This window comes from Pipistrellus hanaki, assembly GCF_964339955.1.
Source record: "Pipistrellus hanaki genome assembly, chromosome: 1".
NCBI classification, from domain to species: domain Eukaryota; kingdom Metazoa; phylum Chordata; class Mammalia; order Chiroptera; family Vespertilionidae; genus Pipistrellus; species Pipistrellus hanaki.
In genome coordinates, this window is record NC_140503.1 from 158,865,493 (window position 1) to 158,885,406 (window position 19,914).

The 19,914-nt window shown below is 35.2% G+C and overlaps 1 protein-coding gene across 7 annotated transcripts in view; it reads left to right on the forward strand.

The window, feature by feature from the left end:
- The window catches only part of MAPK10 (mitogen-activated protein kinase 10), a 261,568-nt gene that overhangs the window by 214,871 nt on the left and 26,783 nt on the right, over window positions 1-19,914 (forward strand). For all 7 annotated transcript variants that reach the window (XM_084882130.1, XM_084882127.1, XM_084882128.1 and 4 more), the window contains 2 exons: window positions 838-1,020; window positions 3,055-3,179. In XM_084882130.1, coding sequence (XP_084738256.1) covers window positions 838-1,020; window positions 3,055-3,179 — 308 coding nt within the window. The remainder of the gene's footprint in view (window positions 1-837; window positions 1,021-3,054; window positions 3,180-19,914) is intronic.

A 19,914-nucleotide genomic window follows, 5' to 3' on the forward strand; every position in this document is an offset into this window, starting at 1 on the left:
ATTCAGTGTCCAAGAGCTAGCTCCAATTTTAGGGAGTATTAATTTTCATAGCAACAATATTTTTCCTGTAGAATTCTGCCTGCTTAATGTACTTTTGAAACACACGCACTTGGATGGGATTGTATTATTTTAAATTGAATGTACTATGCTTACCCTCATGTCTTCTTAATATTCTGGGAGACAGGGCACAACCAAGAAAATATGAGACTATGACTACTTTGATAAATAGAAAAGTATTTTTTTTAAGACTTTGTTAGGAACTAATGGATTATCTAATAAAAATTATATTAATCCCATAAGTAATGCATATGAGTAGAAAACATTAACAGATGATGAAATTTCTTATTTGATAAAAGAAGAAAAAATCTTAAAAGGAATTTAAGAAACATGTAAATTAATCTTATTTAAATATTGTGCATTTGTCATTTTTAGGAAATAAATGATTGAGTTAATCCCATGATAAAATATCTGTCATATTTTTTATCTTTTAAATTGCATGGTTATATAGAAGTTTATCTTACTATAAGAAATTCTTCTTGTGTTATTAAATATATTTTCATATTTACAACCCAAAGTCTATCTTACCATATCCTATTTTGTTAAGTAATGCTAGTTCTCCAAAAGTGTATATGTTCCCAAACTAAATTTAAAGTTTTAAGAGGATCCATTGCCTTACATTCTGATTTTACATTTTTGTCCTTTTTTTTTTTTGCTTATTAAAACTTTAGTTGTGTTGATGAGTGCTCAGGATTCTGAGGAGCAGTTAGTCTTCCAACTAGTGAAAGACAAGAGGTAGTAGCCTCTAGTTTTGTTTGCCCTTAACTATTCAATTCTCAGATATTGACCAGTGGAACAAAGTAATTGAGCAACTAGGAACACCATGTCCAGAATTCATGAAGAAATTGCAGCCCACAGTAAGAAATTATGTGGAGAACCGGCCTAAGTATGCAGGACTCACCTTTCCCAAGCTTTTTCCAGATTCCCTCTTCCCAGCGGATTCTGAGCACAATAAACTCAAAGGTAAGCCCACCAGGGGCACTTGAGGACCGCTATGTGGGCATTGGGCTAAACAAACGAATGGTAGAGACACCTCTCTAACGTGAACTACCTGAGTTTAAGGAGAGGTATTTCTCTTTCGTTTTATTGTATTAGAATTTTATTGTGTTGACTATACTTGAAATAAGTATTGGGTAAGGCTAGAAAATCTTTATAATAATGAGGGTTCCATCATGATGGTGTCTATTGCAAGAGGAGCCAAACTGTAATACAATACAATTACAATCATGAATATAATTATGATTGTGTAAGTGTTGAGGAAATGCAGTAGGAAATTAATTAAAGACAAGTCATTCTAGGATTCCTCCAAAGGGTGCTGATTGATATCCTGATTCAGGAGAGGTATTTGTTAAAATATCTTTCTTACAAAGGGCAAGTGATGAAGGGTTTTAGAACTGTCTGGATATCCATAGAGAAGGATAAAACTGAAGTGTGCATCAGTGGTCCAGGTTAATTATTTCATGGGGCTTATTTAGAATCTTAAAACTATTTTGTCATGTAACTCTAAAGGACCAATGTAACATACATAAAAATCATCTTTCCAATTCTTTTTATTACCTGAAAAATATTTTCAACACAAGTTGTTTATTGTAAGATCTTAGAGAAGCAGGTGTCTGAGTTTTATTGTATTTTAGGGAATGCTTAGTCACCTTTTTTTTTTTTTTCATTTAGAGTGACATGAGATTTTTACCTACATATTTCATATTCAATATAAACACTTTCATTAATAAGTATTCTTCAGCTACTTTGTCTATAGCTGTGAACTTTAATAACAAATCTTAATTTCTTCACAAAATTGGGTTAATAATACCTCAGTAGTAGGAATATAGACAAGAAATAAATTTGGCAAAGTTATAAAGTATAATATAAATAAATTTCTAATTCTATTTTTTAACAGGATATTTCTGAGAACATGATTTTGAAATAAATTTGATTTTCCCTTCTGCCTGGGCTCAAATTCTGGCACAATAAATACTCAATAACTATTAGAAATAAAAATAATAAATGTAATTATTATTTAAAATAATTCTATACATTATAAAAACACACACATACTTTTGAAATTTAGCCCCATATATTTAGGGGAGCAATGTATTAGTTACATATTTAATTTCAAGGTTTAATTTGTAACTACTATAGATTTAAATTTAATTTGTAACTACTATAGATTTAAACTAAAATGTGGTACTATTATTTCCCAAGCTCTTATCATTTCCTCCAGACTTTCATCTGGTGGATCTTAAATGTGGAGCCTTGTTTTCATCTGTGACATTACCCAGCTGCATTTCTCCCTTCAGCTGTCTCCACCAGCTCTCTGAATGGCAATAGACTAAATCCGTGGTCGGCAAATTACAGCTCGCGAGCCACATGCAGCTCTTTGGCTCCTTGAGTGTGGCTCTTCCACAAAATAGCATGGCCTGGGCGATTATATTTTGAAGAAGTGGCATTAGAAGAAGTTTAAGTTTAAAAAATTTGGCTTTCAAAAGGAATTTCAATCGTTGTACTGTTGATAAATTACTTGGTGTTCCTGGGCATTACACCATCTTTTATTTTTGCAAATCTGCTAGGTAAAATATATTTCATTGTTTCATTTTATGTTCCCTAATCACTTGGTGAAGTTATCTGATTTTTGGGACAAAAGTACTAGTTGATCTTTTGTTTCTTTTTAAAAAATATATATAAATACTATTTTTATTTTTGAATTATATTTTCATTGACTTAAGAGAGGAAGCGAGAGGGAGAGATAGAAACATCAATGATGAGAGAGAATCATCAATCGGCTGCCTCCTCAATGCCCCCTACTGAGGATTGCGCCTGCAACCTGGGTTTGTGCTCTGCCTGGGAATTGAACACTGACCTCCTGGTTCATAGGTCGACAATCAACCACTGAGCCACACCACTAGGCAATCTTTGTTTTCCTAATTTCCTCTCCCTCCAACAAATGTCTTTGCCAAAATAAAAATTTTACTAATAATCTTTTCTCCTTCATCATTTCAGCCAGCCAAGCCAGGGACTTGTTGTCAAAGATGCTCGTGATTGACCCAGCCAAAAGGATATCAGTGGACGAAGCCTTACAGCATCCCTACATCAACGTCTGGTATGACCCGGCCGAGGTGGAGGCGGTAAGGCCTGAGCCTCTCTTACTTTCCTTCCACAGAGAGATCATAGCAACTGGGTGCTCAGCAGTGAAAAGTGAGAGTATTAGAAACCCAAAGAGTGCATCAAGGACCTTCATGAAATTCCCAAGTCACAAACTTATTGCTTCCCCCTCTAAAAGTTTTCTTCTACTTGTGTTTTCAATGTATTTCTTTTCCAGGATTTTCTGTGAGAGATGGTGATTTAGTCCAACAAACCTTAGCTGTCCATGAGATATTTGCATTTGTTTTTGTAAAATTGTTACCTCTTCCTTTGTGTTTAATTATCAGCCTCTCCTGAGGCAAACTAAGAAGCAGAAAATGTGATAGAGGATGAGTTACTTTTCTTCTGTTTCCTTGATTAAGATGCCTTCAGTAAAGTTTAGTACTGAAAACATTTAGATTATAAAGCTTCTACCAGGCTATCAGTGGCTTTGTGAAACCTTGCCTGAATTAGATGAGAAAACTGGATATTCCAATAAGGACATTATTTCAGGTTCATTCTAAAATGACTACCTCAATAAGATGTATCTCAGTATTTTAAATCAAGATATAGCGTAAAAATCCCCATTGGAAGCATAACTCTTTTATTTCTTTCTTTAAAAAAAGAAAACTATTTTACAGTCCTTTAATATCTTAAATCACTTTCTTACATCTTTACCTTTCTCCTTTTCTCTGTGTGGCATCACGGCTGTACAGTGTCTATGGGGTACTGTTGCCCATGAGTGTTTTATAGGGCTAATATTAGGGATGCCCATTTGTCCCTCTTTTAATGGTAATATCATCAATATTATCTTGCACCCAAGACATCAAAATCTCTTCAAATTCTTAGAACACCTGTACTAAATGATCTCATTTTCTTTCATATAATACCTTCAAATTACTTTATTTGAATTAGTTCTTAATCTTCTATTTGGAATCTTCTACTTCTTTGTTTTTTTCTCTTGCATCCTTTCTTGTACCTCAAGTTAATCTTGCTCCAGCATAGTTTTGCTTTGTTTCAGCTTCATTTCCTCTTCTTCATTGTGTGCTTGCCCAGGTCAGAGATGCTAGATTCAAACTGACCTAGTTCTTACCCTTTTTTTTAATGTATTTTTAAAATTTATTTCAGAGAGGAATGGAGAGGGAGAGAGAGATAGAAACATCAATGAAGAGAAAGAATCATCAATTGGCTGCCTCCTACATGCCCCCTACATGCCCCACACTGGGGATGGAGCCTGAAACCCTGACTGGAATCGAACCAAAGGACCCTTCAGTCCTCAGGCTGATGCTCTATCCACTGAGCCAAACCATCAAGGCACCCTCTCATTCTTCATTGGAGAAGTGAGATCTGATGGATGGGAGTGAAGATTAGGTAGAATCAAATTTTATAGATATAGTATTAAACAGCTACTTTTCATAGTAACCCAATCCTTAAGCAGTCACACATTTCAGAGACAACACTTCGGTGATAAATTAGTCTCCCAATTGTGGAGACAGGTGTGTAGTCCTTGATGACATTTTCTTAAGATCTGCTCTTCTCAGCAGCTTTAAAGCAGTTTTAAGATTTCACTTTGTTTCATATTAATTTTTAGTTGCTTGAGTTTTACAAAATAAAAGCCCTAAAATTAAATACTTAAATTATAATGATCTTAGAACTAAAAAAAAAAACTACTGCTCTTACAACTAAAAAATAGTCTTTTTCAATCTCTCATTCTAGGGAAAGACTTTCAAAAATGTTCTTGGGGTAGAATAAAATAATGAAATAAGTAAGATAGGATATAAAGTATATATATGGGACAATTAAGTATAGTATAGAATTTTTTCTGTGATGATTTTCAAGAAAATATTTTAGGTTATGTTGATAAACTTTTGAGGCAAACATGCATTATTTGAAATTGTTGCTCCTTATTTGTTTTGGTAGTTCAAATCATGTGGCATATTTTTCTTACATCAAGTGTCATGTGTGCAATCTGTTTTTAATGGACTGTGGCTAGTGTTTAATTGGGGTCATAAAGTCTGCATTTGTAATTCACTTGTAATTATGTTGCCTATAGAAGAGATGGTTGCTGAGAATCTATAACAGTACATTAATGAATAGTTCCAATGAGCTTTGAAACTTATTTTAATTCTTTATGAAACCTCATTTGCAGGATAAAGAGATGAAATTTAGGGTACTAAAATGGCTAGAGCCTTTTTTCAACCATGTCAATATTATCATGTTGGGGCAAGGATAGCAACAACGCAAGACTTATGAATTCTAGGAGAAGTATGTGATAGAGCCTGAAGGTCAAGGAAATGGATCAATTAATAGATAGAACAAGCAAGTATTTAGCACCTTGACTAAGATCATTAGTTATCCAGGGTAAACTTTTTACATCTAGACGTGTTGCAGTGAATAGGTTGGAATCCTGATCCTAGGGTTAGTTTATTGCTCTATGAAATGTATCAAGCGGTCACAAAGCAGGATGTTAGAAGCAGTGATCGCTATGCTTTCTGCAATACCCTTAGAATTAGTGCCTTTGTTATTGCATGGGAATACATATTTAAAGTATGAAGACATTTCTTTATAGACACATGGCAAAGCTATAATGGAATCATATGTTTCCTGCCAGGACTGACAAGACTATTTTACAAAGTAAATTCCAGTGTGTCTCTGTAATCCAAATAAATGAAAGTATGAAATAATCAAAATTTCCATGTCCATAAGTCATCAGAAGATCCAAGATTAGACAGCTTTTAAATAACTTACATGATTTTAGAAAGAGAAGGAAATCAAAAGATGAAATAAAAATTAGGTTCATTGGAAGTAAATAAAGCAGAGGGATAAAGGAGAAAGTGCAAAAGAATGTGATGTCTTCAGAAGAAGTAGAAAGGATAGTAGAGAAACTATGTGTACTAATGTATTAATCATATTACTATCTCATCATGTTTCCAAAAGTGCCAAAGTACCAGATGAAAAGAGAAGATCATATGAATGCTGTCATAACTCTGAGAGAAAATTATTCACGTAATCATGAAGTTGAAAACTTTAAAAGTCGAATGTCAAGGTTAATAGTGATCTATCTGTGTAATAGTCCAGAAAGATTTTAAAGTTATTACTGCTCAAATTATTCACAAGTTTTTATTCAAATAATATTCAGAGTAATAAAATCATGTGCCCCAAAATGAGCACAAAGACCATATTCATGTCAATGTATTTCATGAAACAACTGTAGGAGGCACTCTAACTCTGCTTCGGTATTCATCAAGAGGGCAAAGACATCAAACACACACCAATGCAGTGCATTGGGTTGTGTGCATCTTCACAGCTATAAAAAAAAATGAGTTAGGTTAGGTTTAAATATCTCTTCTGCCACTTACCATCTGGTCAAATTTTTAAACCTTTCTGCTTCTCAGTTTTTGTTGTCATTGTTCTTGTTTTTAAACTAAGATTAGGGAACAGTCCTACTTACTGCATAGTGTTCTGAGAATTTTAAGAGTTAATGTTTATAAAGTGCTTAGAACAGTACTTGGCAGCCAGGGAAGGTCATATAAATTATTATGATTCTCATTATTATTACTATTATGACTTTTACATACAAGGCTTTACTAGCTTTTGATATTAGTAAAGATAAGTATGTATATATTCAGGGAAAAAGACCAGCTGACCATGAAACTTCAGAAATATTCTACAACATTAAAAATAATCACTGAAAATTATCTAGTTTTTACAAGATTTTAAAATGTTACTCCTTTACCTTTTTATCTTTTTAGCTGATATATAGCCACTGCTACCTTCCAAGTGTAAGAGAATCCAGTGCCACTAATTTAAATAAAGATACAGACATTATTCAGTTCATAAATCCTCATTGTAACTATTATTATGAAACTAGGGGATATTCAAGGTGGTTTGTGGGAATCAATTTAAATATTTGCCCTGTGCTCTGTTGGAGGGAAATATGGAAATAGTGAGAATTAATTGCCTTGTTCCTTACCAGATTCTTGAGTGTAGACATCCTGCTACAGTAGAAGTGGTTTTCATCTTGCAACCCCTGAGAGTAGAGATGAAGAAACCCTTTAAGAGAATTTTCACAAGCTAAGGAGGAATTGATTAACTATGTGTCCCTGCATATGAATTAAGAGGAACATAAAGACACAGTTTTATTTGTCTCAGAAACTCCAGAACAGGCCAAAAAATTGCTGAGGGCAGCAGCCTTACTAATGGTTTCTGCAGTTGTTCTGCATTGCTAGGGGTGGGCGTATGAGAGGGGGAGGAAAGAGAAGGAGAGGTGTGCTCAGCCACCACATCAAAGACATCAAAACCCAAGCAATCATCAGACAGAGGCCAATTAAAACTTATGGGGCCAAAGAAGGACATGTCCTTACTCCTCAATTCATGACAAAAAGAAAGAATGACGACCTGATAGTAGAACTGGGAGTGTTCAGTCAGATCCACTGTTGTGTTGATGCCTTCTTGTCAGAGAGGCCCAGTGGTCAAAACATTACTCTGGGAATCTGGACAGAGGGGCAGGTGGAGCCAGTTAGGCACCTAGTAATGAAGATTCTAGTCTTGAAAACCCAGAGAAGGGGTGGCAAGTAACATAGGACCTTCTGTATTGCAGCCACGACCATGTTACAGGAGAGACTGTTAGAACAGAGGCTTGGAACATGGGGCTCCAGCTGAGAAGTAGACTGAGGAGAGAGGTTGGGCATGTTTTGGGTGGGAATAGAAATATGTGTATCATTCTTATAGAGACTGAGGGAAAAATTGTGACTAATCCAATCTAACTAGTTTAGGTGGAGCGTGATTTGGGAAGCAAGGCCCATGCTGAGCTTGTTTATAATTTCTTACCTGATTCAAGATTAATTTGGGAATTGGGATATGGCTGGGTGGGACCTTAATCTAGCTGTACAGATCCTGAGGTAAACAATCTGGTCTTCAGATTCCCAGTGAGAGTGTAACCCGAGAAGCAGAGTAACACTTACATGTATTAGTGCTGAAGTTGGATGAAAATAAGCACTTAGAAAGTGTAAACCCAGAATAGATAGTAATGTTATATATTTACTGTTTGTTTATAACATAAGGTAATTAACAGAGTCTTAAATAAATTATTTACTATTTCATTACTTTAGGGATTATGTTTTGTTTTTTTTACTACAGCAAAATAATTTATAGGAACAATTACCCTGATTATTATATTAAGCTCTATTATTGTAAGGCCATCATAGCTTTTATGTTCTTAGAGCAGAGTCACTAATAGGCAGTATTTAAATCTTCTGGTATTTTATTGGTCATTACCAAAGAGAGCACATGAAAGAGATGACCAACTATACAGGAAATGCATTATTTTCAAAATTCTTGTGACATAGATATGTCCATTTTAATGTGTGTATCTGGAAAATTATTCAAGGTAAATCCTCAATGAGAGCTTAGAGGTCATTGTAGAATGGATTTGTGCAGCAGTTCAGCAAATATCAATATTTAGAATATCAGCTCTACAATTGGAAGCAGCTACAGGAACCCAGGACCAGAAATTATGATGAAGACAGTAGAATAGGGCTAGACATGGGACTGGAAAATACTGAGAAGAGAATCAGAAGCCTGTGGTCAAAGTAGTACAGCTTCCAGAGCTTGGTGCGAACAGTCCCGAGTGAGAGTTGGTGCAGACACTTGGACAAATCCAACAGGTCAGGTTGTTTCGAGCAATTCAGAATTTGGTTCAAAGTTAGAGATCTTAGCAGATGCCACACTAAAGAGCATTGAAGTCAAGAGCAGATACTTTTAGAACAATCCAGAAATTAACAACAGTAGAGAGCCCCTTCCAACCTTAGAGCAAGGAGATGGTTTACTGGAGCCCAGGCATAGGAAATGATGGCCTATACTCTGGGAGCTGGGATTACAGACACAGAGGAGATATGGCTGCTTCTGGATAGAGCAATGGGGAGAAATGGCCTGGCTTCTCCTTACTCCCTTGTCTCCTAGTGATATCTCCTTCCTGTTGGCTGAAACTAGCCCTAAGCCATCTGATAGGTGTTGCTGGAAATGCACCCTGCAGGAGTCATCCTTTGAGATACAAAGCAGATAAAAAAGGATGAGGGCTCTCTGTAGGCAAATAGGCCCAGGGTTAGCAAGCACCTATTCATTCTTTCCTCATTCAGATCTCTGAAATCCCCAACTAAGTAAAATTAAAGTAACCAAGTGGTTATCCACACTTAATTTGGATAGGAGAAGGCGTTGGGGCCTTGCTGGGCAAAGGTGTAGTAAACATTACCCTTTATAACCCCTAATAACTATCATTTCCTCAAGGATCTTATGATTTCACAAGTTCTATACCAACCTGAGAATCTTGGCATAAAGTATTTTTCATTAGGTTTTCAAATGAATGTGTACTTCTTTCATATGTTGATGTTACTTTTTCAGTTGTTTGTTATCTGCTTGATGAGGAGCTTATAGTCTTCTGTTATCAAATAGGTAAAATAAACTAAAAAAATACATCTCCCTTTTGTCTCCTCACTCACCCCTTTATGTCTTCCTTCTCTTCTTAGCCTTTTCCCTTTAAAAAAAAATATTTTATTGATTTTTTACAGAGAGGAAGGGAGAGGGATAGAGAGCCAGAGGGATAGGGCACATCTATGAGAGAGAAACATCGATCAGCTGCCTCTTGCACTCCCCCCACCCCAACCCCACTGGGCACGTGCCTGCAACCAAGGTACATGTCCTTGACCAGAACTGAACCCAGGACACTTCAGTTTGCAGGCCAATGCTCCATCCACTGAGCCAAAGCAGCTTCAGCTTCCCTTAAAAAAAAAAAAAAAAAAAAAAAAAAAAAAAATCAAGCTCTACAATGTTGTTTACATAGACTTTGATTATTTGTTGAGAGTTTTAGTTATTTTTTCATCTATTCTGTAAAAATTCATTGAACCCAAATTGTGTGTCCCAGACTAACATAAATGCTGATGATTCAGCAGTGAATTTTAAAAACAAAACACAAGGTGCTTGCTTTCATTAACTTTGGTGGGATTTTATGTATTTAATAGCTATAGAAATATTTATTGAATGGGACTATCATAACTCATTATTTTTGGACATAAATTCCTCCAAATGTGGGTTATCTGTCTTATTTGATAATTTGACTTGTTTAGTATTTAATTTTCTGAATGTGAGAAGAAGCTGTAATAACATCCTCACAATGTTAATTAGCTATAACTAAATTCCAGTGACTACCTTATAATCTTTAACCAGGTGAGCATCAGTTGCTTTGAATTAACAAATTATGATGATCTATGTCTAGCTATGATTAGAATAAAACAAAACTATTTGGCTTCAAATATAAAATCAGTGTCCTGACCAGGTTTTTAGTGGGTAAATGTATAGATTCTTTTTTAAAAATTTAAATTCTTTATTTTTAAAAAATATTACATGTCTTCTTTTCCCCCCATTGACCTTCCCATGGCTGTCCCCACCCCCCAGTACATGCCCCTCTACTCTGTCTGTGTCCATCGGTTATACTCATATGCATGCATACAAGACCTTTGGTTGATCACCCTTCACCACCCGCCTTCCTTCATAGGTTGGACAGTCTGTTGGATGCTTCTATTTCTCTGGTTCTATATTTGTTCATCAGTTTATGTTGTTCATTATATTCCACAAATGGGTGAGATCATGTGATATTTGTCTTTCTCTGACTGGCTTATTTTGCTTAGCATAATGTTCTCCAGTTCCATCCATGCTGTTGCAAATGGTAAGCATTCTTTCTTTTTTTTACAGCAGTGAAGTATTCCATTGTGTACCTATACCTTAGTTTTTTTTAAACCATTTATCTGCTGATGGGCACTTAGGCAGTTTTGAAATATCAACTATTATAAATTGTGCTGCTATGAACATTGGGGTACATATATCCTTTCTGATTGGTGTTTCTAGCTTCTTGGGATATAGGCCTAGAAGTGGAATCGCTGGGTCAAATGGAAGTTCCATTTTTAATTTTTGGAGGAAACGCCATACTGTTTTCCCCAGTGGCTGCACCAGTCTTAAAATGCATAAATTCTTATTGAATAATCAGAGAATCCTGAAGTTGGCATTGTGAACAATAGAAAGACTTCATATATAGTTTAGAGATTCATCTATAAATACTGTATATTTGCTATTTGAGATCTTTAAATAAAATTCAAGTGGTTGAAGTTATTGTATAGAATTATTCTTATTTTCTACTCCTAATTCTCATGAATATGTTTTTATAAAAAAATCTATCATTTGATTATGAATATCATGTATTAACTTGCTCTATTAAACCTACTTTATGAGTGAGTTATTGTTTTATCTTTATTTTCATTAACTTAGCCAGTTGTCTTCTACTGAATTCTCTTGAATCCATTAAGTTTCTAAAATAATGTGATATAGAATATGGTATGGGATAGGCTTAGGAAATGGGTGCAGTTATATATGTATTAAATACATCTGTATATACATTTAAGATTTAGAAAAAGAGTATGAACTACCATGAATATGAATAGCATCTAGTGTTCAAACAATTCATCAGTAGCTGTCTATTTTTTGGTGATAAGCCACTGAGTAAATTATGTATGTGCTTATTTCAAATATTTTATAAACTGGTGAATCTGAGTTTTTGTTATGTAAAACATGAAGTACCTAGAAGAGATCATTTGAATGAGTTATAAATTAAAGCATCTTTCTGTACAGGCTGTATCTCTCCCATTGAGATGAAAGGGGATTAAAGTCTTTGTAATTGACATTTTCCTTCTGTGAGTAATAGCAAAAGGTTAGGGCATGTCTCAGCACAGCTTCTGAATAAGTAATCAACCTGAAATGCAGAAATGACTGTTTTTGTTTGCTGATTTCCCTTACAGCACACAGACACATGCTTAAACAGTTTGTAGATGTTATTTTTGTTTGCCTTTAGTGTGCCTGAGAAAGAAGCCAGTTTGGATATGAAATTTGTTATATAAAATTTAATAGTAACTCTCATACTGCAGAAAATATTTTTAAATATATAAATACATATAACCTGCAATATTTGAGTTAATTAATAATTTTTAAAATAATCTGAACATTTTTATTGAGGAAGAAAAATACTACTTCACCAAAATAATAAGAAACTAGTTTTTCTTAACATTTAATGGATGAAAAACCTCCATTGGTTTTCATTAAAAGAAAAAAAGTGTTATGTGTCGCATATGACCTGAGATTTTACTACTGAGCTTATTACTAATTTGCTTTTTGATGCTATATAGCTGTACCCACTTTTAGTAAGTAAGAAACAAAACAAAACAAATACTATTTTTACATCCTTTCAATCATTTTTTGCCTTGAATTTAAATTGAGAAAACAATTTTTTTTCATATTTGCAACTACATGTATCATGGCATGTGATAAAGCACATCAATTAATTTTTCTCAGGAAAGCCCTATATGGAGCTTTTATAAAGGGAATTACTCTCAAGTCTTCTTAGATTGTTTCTAGCATTTTAATAATGCCAAAAAAAAAAAAAAGCCTGGCTCGTATGGCTTAGTGGTTGAACATCGACCTATGAAGTAGGAGGTCATGGTTCCATTCTAGATAGGGCACATGCCCGATTGTGGGCTTGATCCCCAGTAGGAGGCATTCAGGAGGCAGCAATCAATGATTCTCCCTTATCATTGATGTTTCTATCTCTCCTTCCTTCCTTTCTGAAATCAATAAAAATATATTTAAAAAAATACTACCAGCTGAACCGGTTTGGCTCAGTGATAGAGCGTCGGTCTGCGGACTGAAAGGTCCCAGGTTCGATTCTGGTCAGGGGCATGTATGTTGGTTGTGGGCACATCCCCGGTAGGGGGTGTGCAAGAGGCAGCTGGTCGATGTTTCTCTCTCATCGACGTTTCTAGCTCTCTATCTCTCTCCCTTCCTCTCTATAAAAAAATCAATAAAATATATTTAAAAACAAAACACTACCAATAAAAAATATTACATATTTATACATGTAGGACAAACTACCACATTACAGAGTATGGAAAAGGATGATTAACTATGATACCTGAAATATGTAATGTTAGTGATTCTGCTCCATAGTATAACATAGCATCCACTATGTGTTTTAACTGTGACCATTAGTCTAAATATTTCCCAAGTGCCCATCACCAATCTAGTATGTAATCTGTTTGAAGGTCATGGGTGACCTTTTGTTCTCAGCAGTCGGGAAGGGGAAGAGATTGCTGACTGAGTGTTGTGGGGAGGTGAAACATCATTCCCTTCTCTCCATTCCAAAATTGCCATCATTTAAATTCTGTTCTTCAGACTAAATGTTCCTGTGAATTCTTTTAAATATGATTTTTCTCCACTCACATGGAGTTAATAAACTGGCTGAATCCCTCTCTCAGCTGTTCCCTCCATCTGTCCCCACACAAGGACTCCCTCTTTGAGTCTTATGATTTCTTATCGCAGCATGCAGCATGCTGTGAGACAGCGAGTGCCACACGCCGGCAGGCTTCACTTGAGAAATAGTTTAGTGCCATCTATCTGTCATGGAAGAGCCGTTGAGTATGGAGTTTGTTATACTCAGAATGTGTATGGATTTAGAAATAAGTAGGAAGAAACATGGGCCACAATGAATATGAATTTGATGCACTCTAATTACGTGTTTAATTATAGAAAGAGCAGTTCATATTTTGCAATTCTCATTTGCTTGGTGGAAGTCGAATCAATGTCTAAATCCTAATATCTGCCGTTTGTGGAATTCTAAATTTCCATCTGTTCATGCTAATGTATTCTTTCAGCAGCAAAATGTGAGCAATTTACTAATTGCCTTCCAGAAAAAATATAACTTAGCATTGCATTTTCTTTGCCCAGTGCCTCTGCTGGTAAAGATAGCTTTTGAATCACATTGGGATCATTTTTGATGCCATGTATTATGTTGGTAGGAGCTTGTCAAAATGTTTGTTGTAGATAGATTTAGCCACTTGCTTTTAGTGGCCCCTCTCCCTGCATGATTTACAAGAATATGTACTTCACTCAAACGCTAATTCATTTATCTCTAATTTTAGTGAATTATTCTACTGAAAATAAACATTGTTCTTGCTTTTAAATCATTGGTATATACAAAGCTCATTGAAAATACAAGGTTCTGGAGTGACTAAGCTGTGCCAGTTGAATAGTTCATTCTCAGGAGATAACTGTTTTGCTGGTGGGTGGAGTCTGTGTTCAGGTTTTTCTTTTTATATATTTGAGCCCTTTCGATAGTGACGACTGTTAATCTCTTGGACAGACAGGCCACTGACAGAGAAGTCTTTTTAAAGGGGGGCGAGGATGCCCAGTTGGTGTGGTTCAGTGCTTGAGTATTGACCTATGAACCAGGAGGTCACAGTTTGATGCCTGGTCAGGGCATATGTCCAGATTTGGGCTCAATTCCCAGTAGGGAGCATGTAGGAGGCAGTCAATCAATGATTCCCATCATTGATGTTTCTATCTCGCTCCTTCTTCCTTCCTCTCTGAAAGCAATAAAAAAACAAACAACTATATATTTTAAAAGGTGGGGAGGAAACAAAAATTATTTTTCTAGAACATTCTACATCTGGTGCTCTCTGAAAGGTTGAGTTGTAATGTCCTGTTAAGATTTTCTTTCTTTCTTTCTTTCTTCCTTTCTTTCTTTCTTCCTTCCTTTCTTTCTTCCTTTCTTTCTTTTCTTCCTTCCTTCCTTCCTTCCTTCCTTCCTTCCTTCCTTCCTTCCTTCCTTCCTTCCTTCCTTTCTTTCTTTCTTTCTTTCTTTCTTTCTTTCTTTCTTTCTTTCTTTCTTTCTTTCTTTCTTTTTCTCTCTTCTCTCTTAGTTGACCTCTTAGGTATTGTGAGATCCACTTTCTTAACTCAAGGGAATAAGAATTTGTGAGAATATATTTTCTTCTCTTAGTATTTTCATACTGGAAAGAAAAATATTATCTAATGGTGACATCTGTCTAGGTGCCACCAAGTAATCTATGGACTGTGAAAGAAAAAAACACAGCAAACACTGTATTGCTTTTGTCTTTTAGAGCTGCTCCTGAGAGGTACGCAAGTAAGTCAGTGTGGGAACTTGTCAAGTGTCTGTCAATGAACAATTATAGTGATAGAACTTTATAGTGATAGAAATAGTGAAAAGAGGGGAAAGACTAGGAGTAAGTCAGAAAAGAGAACCTCTGTTATCTCTTTCACCCTTAGATAAAAAAGGTCATAAAAGTGGTGATTCTCTCCGAAACATAATTTATTAAGTAATTTGCATTCCTGCCTTGCTTGCCTATCTGCATTGTTGCTAAAACAATCAAACTATACTGTCCCCTTCCCACGATGTTTAGTCTGACATAAAAGAATCTCCAGTAAATCAGTGTGTATGTAATTTCAAGGGCAGCTGTTAAGACACTCCTATCCATCCTCCTGTCATTATGTTTTCAACATAGAACCTTTGTTGACAAAGAAACTGATACTTCCCTGCGGAGGTGGTGATGTTTTCTGCAAGGCCCACATGTTAATTATTACACATAAACCTTGTAATTTAAAGGCCACCTTCCTCCTGTTCCCAGCAGTCATGTTTACTTGGCAGGTAACCCCTGTTTAAGTTTCTAAATCTGCTCTGGTTTGCTACTTAAAATGTTTTTCTTGGTTCCATCTCTACCAGATCCAATGAGGTTGAATTTACATGATAGGTTCTTAGTAGCATATTTTCCTTTTTAAAAAGATCACCAAATATTCATGTGCCCTTTCTATGCAATTCAATAAAAAGAAATGTTTATTGTATCTATGTGCTGAGCACTGTACCAGAGTGAATATGCACAAATGAGGGAACATTTCTCTGCCTTTTGGAGTACACGTGTAGCTCTAAGCTCTCTTATCCTGGGATTCATTAACTCCCTTGGATAGGCCTCTTAGGGCTCCTACAAACATCCTGAAATTATTTGCTTATAATTTTGTACATACATCTTCCTAGGCATATAGCTCAAGGACTTGGTGAGATTTTTGGAGCTTTTACCTCCAAATTTAGTTCTCACTATTTTGAAAAGCACTCATCTGGTAGAAAAAGTTTTGGATGATGGGGCTACAAAATTATGGATAATTTACTGTTAGATACTTAACTGTTATTAGTTATAGACATAATGCACTTCTTAGGAAATTGGCTTATTTCCTTTAAGTAGTTTTTTATTTGTATGAAAAGACCTTTGCACCTGTAAAGTTCTCCTTTTTTTCAGGAAAAGGATGCAAGGGGAAGTGACAGGTAAATATAAAGCATTTTGCTTTCAATTTTCATTATTGTAATTTTTAAAATTTACCAGGTATTGAAAATAGGAAAAAATTTCCTAGGGTCTGCTGCAAGTTAAAAGTGATATTTCTTCAAGGACTAGAAACGAACAGCTAGTGTCCACTTTTCACATAGCTAGCTCTTTTCTTGTGCCGTGAAGCTTTCAGGAGTTCACTTGGCATGTTGATTTGTAGCTTTATGGGGGGCTGGTTCTACAATGAATATAATAGATGTCAAGAGAATGAGAAGTCTAACTTTCCTCACATTTGCTTTCACTTTGTTTCTCCTAATAAAGAACATATTTCCTTTGCATTATCCATTTTTCTCCACCATGTTTGTTTCCCAAGATTTTTGTCCATTTTCTAAGAAGGTGGTTATGTTGTATTTTGCAACAACAACAACAACAACAAAAAATGAAACAATCGAATAGCAAAAGCACATTAAAAGGCCTAAATTTCTTTACTATGAAGGGGAATCATAGGTTAAATTACTCAATCATCCATTTCAGAAGTCATGCTTAGAGTTGATCATGCTTTCAAAGTTAGGGGAGAAAATGAGAAGTTTCACATTCTAGGGGAGAGGGGAAAATCATTAGTAAGTATAGTCCTTAATGATGCTGAAAATGAACAGGTGTGGTCATGTGAAAACAGACAATTATTAAACCTCTGTGATTTATTTAGACTTTTTAAATCCGAAATGAAAATTGTAGAGATTAATTCAGCATATTATCAGAATTGTACTAAAAACAAAAATCTATAGACTGAAAGTTTTAAAAATCAGAAAAAATAAATATTCTGAAGTGTTAGATCACAGTAACCTTCAGTTTCAGGATCTGAACATTTTCCCCCAAGTATAGAACCATTGCTTAGGCCCGAGGGCATTGGTTATATGAGAGGGGAAGGTAGAATAAACTCATCCAGCAATGAGACAGAATATTGAAAAGGTTACAGTCTCTTTTTATAAGTCTATTAAAAGTTTATGGTCTTTCACAGAGTATGTGCTATAATAAAACTATTATGTTCTTTCTATTGACAAGATGAAGTCATAAGAATGATAAAAACCATTTCCATAACTTGCTACGGTTTAATATGAGATTCATGGGGTCATTTGTATAATACTGGCACATAATATCTTATAAAAGAAGGGATTTATTGTTTATGGAAAATGCTTTTAATTGATAACCAAAAGAAATTACTCACAGTTTTCAATTTCAGGGAGAATCTGATTTCCATCTTTATGTGCTTTTGGAAAGCTGAACTCCTTTCATATTTCTCTGAAAAAAGCTAGAATAAAATAGCTGTGCCTCAGGCATGTTTTCTGAAGATTTCTTATCTCAGATGTTTGTGATTTTGAACTGAATTCAGTAGAAAACACTTTTGGTGACTTTAATGACATATGTACCAGAATGCTGTCTTCACGGTGGAGCAGTCTGTCACCACTTCCTTTCCTGATGGAGGCTTGCTCATGTTCCCTGCCCCATTGCCTTGTGACTCCCGTTCCATTACAAAGGAAAGTTTATTCCTAGCCAGAATTCTTACACATGCATCCACACAGGATCTGAAGGCTTAGCAACAATCTAAACAAAAATTGTTGGTTTATAATGAGTTAATTTATAATATTTGTGGCATATAATCTAGCTTCCTCAAACCACAAGGTTCTAGGCAGTGAAAGAAGACAGAGCTACAGAATGATACAGGGAGATAGTAGAGCACAATGAGAACTACTTAGGTCCACAACCAGAAGACTCAGACTCAAGACCTCATTCTACCATGGATAGGTCCACTTTGGTCATCCCCTACATTTTTATTGAGTATCAATTACACATGGATATTGAGGATTTCTTAATTATTGTTAATAAAGGACCTAGTTTCCATTATTTAATATGGTAGGGTGATAGATAAATAAATGAGAACATTTTACCACTCTGGTAAATTCTATACAAAGGGAAGCACAAGATGGTATAAAAGCCAAAGGACTACTGTACTATCCATCTTTGAGTAGACAGGAGAGACTTTAGGAGGAAGAAGAGTCAGGGAGCATCCTTAAGTCACTCCCAGCAAGCACCCGAGGCAAGGGGAATGATTGGAGAGATGTGTGTTCTAGGTAAGCCATTCTTTCAGGCTAGTAGGATAACGAATATTAGTAGAAACACCAGTTAGGAAGCTAGTGGAGTAGTTATGATGATAGAATAAACTTCAGTGGTAGTGGAGATGAAAAAAAGAACAGATTCAGAGCTATTTTTGATGGTATAATTGTCACAAATGATCTTCACCTAGAAGATACCGAACAATGTTTTAAGAGATCAAATATTATATGTGAAAGTGCTCAATAAACTTTGAAAACATGTAATGGTACCATTTTAGCTTATCGGTATAATTGAAATAGTTTAAAACTAACAGTTTTAACCCATTATGGCGCAAGGGAAATGAAAATGTCACTTATTTCTGCCTTATTAATGAAAAGCTTAATTAGAATTACTTTCTTTTTAAATAGGTTCTTAAAATATTTCATCACTGATTTAAAGTGTGTGCTCTGTTTTAAGAAAATTCATCATATGAAATGTGTTAATTAGTAGAGAAATGGGGCAATGGAAATGCCTTAGGTTAGTACTCAGTTCTCTGTGATTGTGTTTGTAAAGAGGAAACTTGTGATTCTCAACTTTTTGTCCTCCACAACATACCTGAGAAAAAGTTATGACTCATTGTGGTTAGCAACTCATCAGCACTCATTAAGGCAATGATTCTTGGTGGGTTGTGTGGGGTATGTCAGATTCATGTGGACAAATTATTAACTAGAAATAATTCCTCACCCTCAGGTGATTCTGTTCCCCTCCCAATCACCCACTGGCTCCCAGTACCTTGTCCCACCACTCTAGGAGCAATTTGAGGATAAGGATTTGGTTTCACTCATTTGCATCATCTATGTAATATATCTATATTCCTAGCACAATGTCGGTTTTCACAACTATTGTTTGAGTTAATGAAATGTTTTAATCACTTTTATATTGTCTACTTTATCCAACCTTCCCACCCATGCTTCTGCTCTTTCCATCCATGTTTCTACTCTGTGTGACTCCAAAAGAATCCTTACCCTCATCTCTGGGTACCATTATTTCTATTTTACAGAATCTTAAAATGACTTTTACATAGTCACACAGCTAAAAACCAAGGTTCTAAGCCAGTTTACATTTTAGTATATCACAATACATATCCTATTATATATTTATATAAGTGATAAATATATAATATGTATATTATAAATATTCTATTTATTTATTTATATTTTTAATTGATTTTTAGAGAGAGAAGGGAGAAGGAAAGATAAACTTTGAGATTTTAGGATGAAATATTGATTGACTGCCTCCTGCATGCCCCTACTGGGGATTGAGCTCACAACTCAGTCATGTGCCCTGCGTGGGAATCCAAGAGATAAAGTTTCAGTGCGTGGGATGATACCCAACCAAGTGAGACACACTGGCTAGGCTGTCACAATATCCTTTAAAAATT